The 10,340-nt window shown below is 49.4% G+C and overlaps 1 protein-coding gene across 2 annotated transcripts; it reads left to right on the top strand.

Moving 5' to 3' along the window:
- Positions 1-2,853: 2,853 nt before the first annotated feature.
- On the top strand, positions 2,854-9,743 carry CCL5 (C-C motif chemokine ligand 5). Of its 2 annotated transcripts, XM_006056212.4 has the most exons (3): positions 2,955-3,110; positions 4,629-4,740; positions 9,251-9,743. In XM_006056212.4, the coding sequence occupies exons 1-3, from the start codon at positions 3,035-3,037 to the stop codon at positions 9,336-9,338; spliced, it is 276 nt and encodes a 91-aa protein (XP_006056274.3). In that variant the 5' UTR covers positions 2,955-3,034; the 3' UTR covers positions 9,339-9,743. The 2 variants fall into 2 exon arrangements, with proteins under 2 accessions (XP_044795489.2, XP_006056274.3); XM_044939554.2 differs by lacking the exon at positions 4,629-4,740 and having other exon boundaries at positions 2,854-3,110.
- Positions 9,744-10,340: the final 597 nt, after the last annotated feature.

The raw sequence follows: 10,340 nt of genomic DNA, 5'->3' as shown, positions 1-10,340 counted from the left end.
AATTCGTCTCTGTAATAAATTCAGGCTTCCCTGGTAGCTCAGCGGTAAAGAATCCACCTCCGGTTCAGGAGACACAGGTTCAATCCCTGGGTCGGGAAGACCCCCGGAGAAGGAAATGGCTTGGCAACTCACTCTAGTATTATTGCCTGGGACATCCCATGGTCAGAGGAGCCTATGGGCTACAGTCCATAGAGTCACAAAACAGGGGGACTCGACTTTAGTGACTAAACAGCTACAATAAAGTTCACTAATCCATATCAACGGTAGGCGTGGGGGGGTCTGGTTTAAATCAGTGAAGAACCTACAGTATAGAATATCCTTAAAGGGACTGCCATTTCCTTACTCTTAATAATAATATGATGATAATAGCTAATAACATTAGCTAATGTTATGAAGTACTTAACGGGAATTGTACTAAGACCTTTACAAGCATGAGCACATTATGGGATCTTAATTGTCTCAACAGCTGTGGGAGGAGCCAGTATTATTATCCCTGATTTATAGATGAGGAAACTGAGACCAGGCAGATGAAGTAACTTGTAGGAAGCTACCTGGCTCATAAAGGAGAAAAACACCAAAGCGCCTGCTCTTAACCACTAGGCCCCACAGCCTCCCATGTGTCTGGGGACTAAGGGGATTCTGTGAAGGGAGCAATTCAAACAGGCAGATCATTTTGTGTAGAAGGTTGGATGTTTCTTAAGTGCTTGCAACTTATTTCTTTAAATGACGTGGCCTATGTTTTCCAAAACTGTGTTTTCTATTGCTAATTGATTAATAGGTCAGGCGGTAATAAGAGGATTCTTATAGGTTTAGAACAATAACACCTGGCACCTAGAGAGGATGAACAGCTTAACTTAATGTGGGTCAGTGGGAAGGGCTTGGGCATGGTCATCAGAAGTGCTTGGGTTCATAAACTGGTGCCGTCAGTAAAGAGAACACCATGGAGGTTCCTTATAAAACTGAAAATAGAGTTACCATACGATTCAGCAGTTCCACTCCTGGGCATATATCCAGAAAAGATGACAACTCTAATTTGAAAAGATACATGCACCCCAGTGTTCATAACCGCACTGTTTACAATAGCCAAGACGAGGAAGTAACCTGTGTCCATGCTGCTGCTGCTGCTAAGTCGCTTCAGTCGTGTCCGACTCTAGCAACCCCATGGACTGCAGCCTACCAGGCTCCTCCATCCATGGGATTCTCCAAGCAAAAGTACTGGAGTGGGGTGCCATTGCCTTCTCCGAAGTGTCCATAGACAGATGGATAAAGAAGATGTGGTACATATATGCAATGGAATATTGCTCAGCCATAAAAGAAGAATGAATGCTATTCTGCTGCAATATGGATGGACTTATAATCATACTAAGTGAAGTAAGTCAGATATCTTAGATTATCATACTAAGTCAGAGAAAGACAAATATTATGTGATATAAATTATATGTGGAATCTAAAAAAATGATACAAATGAACTTATTGACAAAACAGACTCACAGATATAGAAAACAAACTTATGGTTATCAAAGGGAAAGGGCAGAGGTAGGAATAAATTAGGAGTTTGGAATTAGCAGATACACACTACTATATATGAAACAGAGAAACAACAAGACCTAATGTACAGCACAGGGAACTATGCTCAGTAACTTACAATGACCTATAATGGAAAAGGATCTGAAAAAGAATATACAGTGTGTGTGTGTGTGCTCAGTCGTGTCCGACTTCTTTGCGACTCCATGGACTGTAGCCCACCAGGCTCGTCTGTCCATGGGATTTCTCAGGCAAAAATACTGGAGTGGGTAGTCATTTCCTCCTCTAGGGATCTTTCCAACCCAAGGATCAAACCTGAGTCTTTTACATCCCCTGCACTGGCAGGCAGATTCTTTACCACTGTGCCACCTGAGAAGCCCATATGTATATACAGATAGATATAAATTTATCTATACATATATATTTGAATCACTTTGCTGTACACCTAAAATTAACACAATTTGTAAATCAACTATGGTTCATTTTTTAAGTCAGTCTGAAAAAAAAAAAAATACTTGGGTTCAAGCCCCATTTCCTGCTGTGTGATCTGAGGACCTTAATGACCTCTTCAGAGGCTTAGTGTTCACTTCTATAAAAGGAGAATAATAACCATCCTGCCTCAAAGTCTTCAAAAGGAAGAAAAGAGACAAGTTCTCCCCATTCTGGGTGATTCAGTCCCCCTCAGCCGCCAAATTACATATGCGACAGTAGCTAGCAAGAAACATCCTTGGTATAAGATCACATTTTTAAAATCACACTTTTTAGAATGTGTTTCCTTTGTCACTGTCAACAGACTCTTTTAGATAACTCAGAAGTCAACTTCAGCCCAGGCCAGACTGTCACTAATTCTGAATTACCCAAATAGGAATTGATGAACAGCGACTGTATCTAATGCTTTGAGACAGGAGGACCTCGGGTCTAATCCAGACCACCACTTGGGTTCAGTTTCGAGGATGCCCCAATAACACATCTCATCACGATGAGCAGTACTTCATGGACGGAGCACTGCACTGGGAACCAGGGCACCCGGGCTCCCATCTGGTCGTTCTGCCCCTCCTCCTGCCCCGGGAGAAGCAGCTTCTGGATCTCTGGGAGGACCAGGGAGCGCCCTAGCAGACAAAGCCCAGGCTGTCTGCGGTGGAAGAGATTTTCTGCCACCGCGGCTTGTGCTGGCTCTTCTCGAGGGCCAAGAGGGAAGTGATGAGCTCATTCTGGATGCGAAGGCCGTGAGAAGACAGAGAGAGAGACACACACACTCACACACACACACACACACACTCCCATACACACATATATTTCCGGAGGCTATTTCAGTTTTCTTTTCCGTTTTGTGCAATTTCACTGATGATATCAGCAGCAGTGTGTGGCTGCTATTTGGAAACTCCCCAAGCGGGGGCGCCCCGTCCGCCGGCCTGCCTCCCTATAAAGGGCTGCCTGGCACCCTGTAAAGGGCCAGCCGGAGCTGCAGAGGATCAGCACGCGGATCGCCCAGCCTCTGCCCACAGCTACCATGAAGGTCTCCGCCGCTGCCCTCGCTGTCCTCCTGACGGTGGCCGCCCTCTGCGCTCCTGCGTCTGCCTCCCCATGTAAGTTCAAGTCCACAGTCCCCGGGGCCAGCCCTTAAAGGACTCTCCCGGATCTCACCTTCTTTTCTTTCCTTTATATATATATATATATATATATATATATATATATAATTTATTTTTATTTATTTTGGCTGTGCTGGGTCTTCATTGCTGCATGGGCTCTTCTCCAGTTGCAGTAAGCAGGAGGCTACTCTCTAATTGCAGAGCTTTGCATTCCAGTGGCTTCTCTTGTTGCGGAGCGCAGGCTCTAGGGTGCCTGGGCTCAGTACTTGCGGCTCCTGGGCTCTAGAGCACAAACTCAGTAGTTGTGGTGCCCGGGTTTAGTTGCCCCATGGGTATGTGGGATCTTCCAAGACCAGGGGTTGAATATGTGTCTCTTGCATTAGCAGGGGGATTCGTTACCACTAAGGCACCAAGGAAGCCCTCGCCCTCTTTTCAGCTGCAGCGTTTATACCATCTGACTCCTATGATTTATATTCTTCCACATTGCTTTACTCAGATGTCCAGTTGTCCAGGATAGGTCTCTAAGCCACTGCATGGCAGGGACCCCTCTGATCAATTTGTCTGTGTCCTCAAGGTCTACACCCCAAGCCCTGCAGGTGCTCACCAAATTTGGATTGGGGTTACTAACAGGCAAAGGCTGCTCGAGCTGACCTGCAAACACCACTAACTCATGTCTGTCATCACCAGCAGGGTTTCTAAGAAGTTTCTAAGTACTTGACTAAGATCCTCCTGGGACAGTCATACTTTCCCCATTTCATAGATTTAGAGAACAGATAACAAAATCTAATTAAATGTCCACTATGGATCAAGTATTGTGCTGATTGCCTTGCATATCTCATCTTACTTAATATTCACATCTAATCTTTGAGGAGCTCTCTTTGACAGTCCAGAGAGGTTAAGTAACCTGTTCAGGGTCACGCAGCTAGGAAGTAAGAAAAGTGGTATTCAAACCCAGTTCTTCTTGGCTCTGAAACACTACTACTCTGTTCAGAAATGGCAACTGACCCTTCCCGGGGGCATCCTGAAATCACTGACCAACAAAAAGTCCTCCTTCTCTCAGTAGCTTCAGTCAGAGGCTCCCACGATGCAGTATGCATCTTCAGGCCCCTCTTTGGTGTCCTGGCTGAGTCATGAAGTCTGAGTTTTAAAAAACCTCCCCACAACCCAGGCTAGGTCTCAAAGAAACCAAGTTCCGAATCCACTGAGGATCCTAGGAGGGCAAGAATAAGGGCGGAGGAACTAAGACCAGCCCAGAGGAGACCCAGCCTGCCCTGAGAGCCCAAGGCATGGGGTTGTGGTGTAGAAAGAAGGAGGCCAGCTGGCCTCAAGGGTTAGGTGAGAGAATCCCCACTCTGGCACTGTGTGTCCACGGCTAAGTGTCTTTACCTCTCTGAGCCTCAGTTTCAGCCAAAGGAGGAAAATAGTCTGCTGGAGATAAATCCTATAAAGCGCCCAGCGCAGTACCCACTGTGCACTGGCGACGGATCCAGGAGTCTCCTTCTTTCCTTCTCCCAGATGCCTCAGACACCACGCCCTGCTGCTTTGCCTACATCTCCCGCCCGCTGCCCCGCACCCACGTCCAGGAGTATTTCTACACCAGCAGCAAGTGCTCCATGGCAGCAGTTGTGTGAGTCTCAGCCCCATGGAACCCTTGGGGTTGGGGGGGTTGGAGGGAAAACTCCCGCCCAGAATCAGTCTCCCCTGGCAGGAGCCCTCAGAGAGGGCATTCCCACCCATCCTCCAGCTGCTCAAATAGCTGTGTTCTGCCCTCTCTGGATTCAGATTCCCCAGCTATTGTGGAACAAGCTAGACAACGTGTTCCTGAAGGAGCCCCCCGATTCTGATGGGCTAGGTTAGCTCTCTGATCTTTATGGATGTGACCAGGATGAACCTGGTCTGCAACGTGCCTGGGTGGAGAAGCTCGACTCATACATCCCTTTCCAGAAAAGGACCCCACAGTCCCCCACATCCTGCCCCCAATCAAAGTCACCCACAACCTCAGAGGAACTAGAAAGGGGAGGTCAGAGGTCAAGGCCCTAGTTGCAGCATGTTAAAAAGAAAAAAAAGTTATTGATTGATGAGGAAAAAATAATGAAATGAGATTCTCTTTTAAATGCGCAAGCTATGACATTTGGAAAAATAATAATTCTTGCTACCTAGGAAGTTCCTGCTGTGTGTCAAATGTCTTACATGCATTAGCTCTACATTTTATCATAGCATCCCTGACGGGTATGAAGAATTCTCTCCACGTTTCAGAGAGTGAAACTGAGACCCAGTGAGGTTCGGTGACTTGCTCAAGGTTGCGCAGTAAGTGAGGGAGGGAGCCTGTCTCTGGAGCCTCTTTCTACACTAGTAAGATCATTAGCCATAGTTGCTTATGGAGTTTAAGACGATAGAGACTTAAAGAATGAAAACGGGGCAGTCGTGAAGTTTTCTGTATAATGAGGACTTTGTTGTTGTTGTTGTTTGGGGGTTTTTTTTAATATTTACTCATTTGTTGGGCCGCACTGGGTCTTAGCTGCTGACCTTCAGGACCCTTTTAGTTGCAGCATGCCAACTCTTAGTTGTGGCATGTGGGATCTAGTTCCCTAACCAAGGATGGAGCTGGGGCTCCTGCACTGGGAGCGTGGAGTCTTACCCACTGGACCACCCACGATGAAGTTTTTAATCCAAAAATTCCTGCGGCATTGGCAAAGTTGTAGGATTCAGAGTTGTAGGTATTCAGAGTTGGCCTTTGGTCCTGATGAATTCTTCAAATTATTGCTATACTATATATTTGCTGTTTAGTACTACTAATTTTATTTCTGAAAGCAAGTATTTTTTGGACGGAAAAGCAAAACAGAAAAACCTTCTTTGAGCACCTACTATGGACGGGCAGAGAGGAGTAAACCACCACCCCCGCCCTTCCGGGACTCAGTTAGATGCTGCAATGACCAGGACACCCTACATGAGAACACAAGAGGAAAGAAGGAACACGCAGCGCCTCGGGGGCGCAGCTAAGAGAAGGGATGTAGGGAAAGTTTGCGCTGCTTGACTTGGGATCGGACTGAGGGACGGGTGTATCAGGCAGCAGGGATGTTGCCAGAACTCTCTGTAGGTTTTTGTAGAGTCTCCATGTAGAAAAGCATTGAGGGCCTCGAGGGTCAGCACAAAGAATCAAAAGTGTGAAATGAGCTAGAACAGGGGAAGTCTAGATAAGAGGGGTCCAGTGGAGAGGCTGTCCACATGAGTGGTACTGAGGTTGAAGAGGACTTGAAGGGAAGGAGAGACAGGGGTGGGAAAACTTCTGAAGCAGAATCAGCAAGCCTGGGAGGTGATGTGAGGTCGGGAGCAAGGAAGAAGAGAGGGCTTGAGGGTGACGCTGAGGTTTCAGCTCGCACCTGGAGAAGGGTGAAATGTGGAGCCCCCTAAAGTCCCAAGGAAGAGCTGTTTTAAAAGAAAAGGAATGGGACTTCCCTGGTGGCCCAGTGGTGAAGACTCTGTGCTTCCAATGCAGGGGGCCTGGGTTCCATCCTTGAGAGGGGAACTAAGATCCCAGGAAGGAGGGATGAATTAGATTAGGTGTGACATAAATATCCATGTGTAAAATAGAGAGCTAGGGGGAACTGCTATGTAGCCCAGGGAGCTCAGCTCGGTGCTCTGTGAGAACCTAAAGGGTGGGATAGTGGGATGGGGAGAAGTCCAAGAGGGAGGGGATATATGTATATATATGATTCACTTGTAAAGCAATTATACTCCAATTAAAAAAGAAAAAGGAAAAGGACGAAGATGCCAGCACCATGAGCCTGTGGAAGTGCCAGCAGGGAGTGTGAGCTGAAGGGTTAGGAGCCGAGGAAACGGGGCTGGGACTGGAGGTGTGACTTTTTTTAAGGGAGGAGGGGGTCTTCTGATGTCAGAGTGGCATTTCAACCATCTCAGCTGCTCCAGCCAGTCTGTCTTCCCTGGAACCCCAGCTCTTCCACTTAGTAGCTGTGTGAGCTCAGGCTCGTCACTTCACCTCTCTGAGCCTCAGTTTCTTTGTCTGCAAAGTGGAGGAGAATAGAGGTATTTGCCTCCCTGGGTCAAAGTGAGAATAATAAAAAGAAAAATGAAATTAGACTATCTCTTGGCACACAGGTAGGTGCCTGGTAGGTGTTAACTAATCATCTTTCTCCCCACAAATGTATTCTTAACTACATAGAAGTGAAACTTGATGAGCTAATGCAATTCATCCAGTCACTAACTCTTTTGATAAACATTCATTAGGCACCCACGGTGTGCCACACCCAGGGCCAGAGACTTGAGGGAGCACATGGGAGGAAAGAGCAACGATGCCGAGCACACTTGCTCCCCAGGAGGAGCAGGTGAAGGTGGAGGGTAGTTGGGCCAAGACAGGGTCCCCACGGAGGCCGGGGGTGCGGGGAGAGATGGCCTGGCAAGGGAGGCTGCCGTCCAGTCTCACATTCATCACGGAGGAGCAGGAGGCCGGGGCACCCTCCAGATGGCGGTTTCCTGGCCTTTAATTTCCTGGCCACAAGCCTTCGAGGCCGAGGAGAGAGGACAGTGAGCCGGCAGGATTTCCTGTATGACACCTGGCTGGCCCAGAGCAGGGTCTGCGTCAGAAGCTCCCTCACCACCCCAAACAAGAAAACAACTCAGAACAGCCCTCTGCTCGATTTCTCTTCTCTGCACACCGAGAAAGGGGGAGAAAGAGGCGTGATGGGGCGCTCAGAGCGCAGCTCAGAGAAGGCGAAGCAGCTCCCCTGAGAGCACATGCTCTCCATGACAGAGCAGGAAAAGGGGCCAAGAGATCCTCATCCTCATCAGACAACCCAAGCCTTCACTTTGTCTGAAAAAAAATCCCAGAAAGACGCAGGAAAGCGTCCTGCAGGAGAAGGCAAAGTAAGAGAGGTTGCAGGGAGGCAGGGCGAGGTGGAGAGGAACCTGTGAATGAACTGACGGCCCTGCCGGCCCCTTCCTGGCGCCTCAGTGGAAAAGAACCCGCCTGCCAAGCAGCAGATGCAGGTTCGATCCCTGGGTCGGGAAGATCCCCTGGAGGAGGGCATGGCAACCCACTCCGGTATTCTTGCCTGGAGAATCCCGTGGACAGAGGAGCCTGGTGGGCTACAGTCCGTGGGGTCACAAAAGAGTCAGACACAACTTAGCTACTAAACAGCAATAACTCAAGAAGCACTGCTGGCCAGGCCCGGGGCATCCCCCAGAGAGAACCAAGCTCCCAGAAAACTGGCAGGGCAGGCAGCTGGACGGGGCCCATGGTCCCCAGGCTGCGAGCCCTCCAACTGATACCATAGACACCTGTAGACTGGCCTCCACATCCTGGCCGGTTAATTGCTTTGACAAGTATTCATATCTCAGGGCCCTCAACCTCTCCAAACCACCACATCCACTACCAGAACCCCTGGTCTCATGTTGCTCTGATCCACCCTAAAACAGAGGCCCCACAGCACCCCAATAACAACACATATGTGGTATTTCCCAAAACTCATTCACTCATTTATCTCATCTGAGCTTCACAGCAATTGTGCAAAGTAGGGATTATTTCTCTCCATATTTTAGAGGTAAATGTAGACTCAGAGGCCCTAAGAGATTTGCCCAAGGTGATCTAACCAGTGAGTGGTGAACTCAAGACTCACTTGAGTCCTTCTTCCATTCACCCACAGACGGGTTCCTTCGTGGAGTGGCTACATGTGGCGGGCGCTGTGTTACCTAAAACCACACCGCGCATTTGTTTTGCCACCTCGTCTCCCACTTAGTCAGCCGTGACTCAGTTCTGGAGGGTGCCTCTTTTTCTCTGTGTCTTCAGCAGCCAGCACAGGTTCTGAAACAGGAAGTGCTGAGAAAGGCTAGTGGTTGACCCGCTCAACCCTGGGCTCCTCGAGCCCCGTATTCCCTGAGCTCTCTGGGGTACATGTGTTTGTACAGAGGTGTGGGGGTTACAGTGCACACATAGCTGCTTCTGGCTTGTAGCCCTTTGACCCAACAGAAGAGAAAGCATCCTTTCCTTGAAAGCCACAAACACAATCGTGGAGCTCCAAAAATAACCCACCCGGTATCATTTCCTCCTGGCCTCAGTCCCCCTCATCCCCAAACCTGGCTGTCTCCACACTGACCAAGTCCCCCTCTCTTCTCTCCCGCAGCTTTATCACCAGGAAGAACCGCCAGGTGTGCGCCAACCCAGAGAAGAAGTGGGTGCGAGAGTACATCAACGCTTTGGAGTTGAGCTAGGGTGGAGGACGCCTTGAACCTGAACTTGCGCCAACTCTGCTTCTCGCTCTTGTCCTAAGCAGCTTGGGAGGCTCCCCCGCAGTGCCCTCCTCCCACCCTCTCCTGGGAAGGCACAGATTCCACCCCACGCAGCAGCAGCTGCTGTAAAAGCCCTCCAGTGCGCCTGGGGCTCTGCCCTTGTGCACAGGAGGTCTCTAAGCTCCAAGCTCCAGAGCCCCTGCCCAGCCACCGCTCTGCAGTCAGAAAGGATGCCGACGTCTCTGGAGGGGAAGGAGGGCGGGAGACTGGGCTCCTCCGGTCATGGCCCGTGACCAGAGCCCCCATCTCGGCCCCTCACTGGGGAGGGCTAGACTGGCAAATGAGAAGAAATCAGCTGTTCATTAAAATTCTCCAAGCGATTGCAAAGCTGACTCTTGGTTTGATTTCCTCTCCAGAACCGCCCCCTCCCTTGTGAGCCAAGCCTTGGATCCAGGGCTTGACCTGTTGGGTGTCCAGCCTGGATCTGGGGGCTGTGAGCAGAGCGGGGGGGCAGGCTCTGTGAGAAGGCATGTGGGCAGGACAGGGCAGATAAAGTGACCAGTGGCTTTTCTACGCTAAGCCAAGACCACAGTCACTATCTCCCAGCCCTGGAGCCCCAAGAGTTTCTGTCCCTCCCTGCCTCACCCCTCCCTGCTTCCCCAGACCATGGTTGGCCCTTCCGCCTTCTCTGCTGGCTTCCGCCCAAGCCCACCCAACCCCTAACCTGCAGTGGGTTTCTTTAAGCCCCTGGAATGGGTTTTCATCCCATCCCTCCCAAACACCTCAGTTCTTTCAAATAAAGAGAAGGGGGGATTTTGTGGTTTTCTGCAAGGGTACCAGCACTTTGCAGGTGGGAGTATTCCAACTTTCCCATTGATGTGTTCCTTCCCGTGAACCTATCTTAGCAAAATATATCTTCATAATTAGAGCAGGCATTAACTGAGTGCTCACTCTGTGCCAGGCACTGCCAGCCCCTTACATCCA

The sequence above is a fragment of the Bubalus bubalis genome, chromosome 3, assembly GCF_019923935.1.
Source record: "Bubalus bubalis isolate 160015118507 breed Murrah chromosome 3, NDDB_SH_1, whole genome shotgun sequence".
Taxonomy (NCBI): Eukaryota; Metazoa; Chordata; class Mammalia; order Artiodactyla; family Bovidae; genus Bubalus; species Bubalus bubalis.
This window is presented reverse-complemented; position numbering and strand designations above follow the sequence as displayed.

Bases quoted from the DNA above. Each gene is read 5' to 3' on its own strand.
- CCL5 (XM_044939554.2), top strand. From the start codon at position 2,869: ATGATATCAGCAGCAGTGTGTGGCTGCTATTTGGAAACTCCCCAAGCG. The intron at 3,111-9,250 runs GTAAGTTCAAGT...TCTCTCCCGCAG, and splicing joins TCCTGCGTCTGCCTCCCCAT to CTTTATCACCAGGAAGAACC.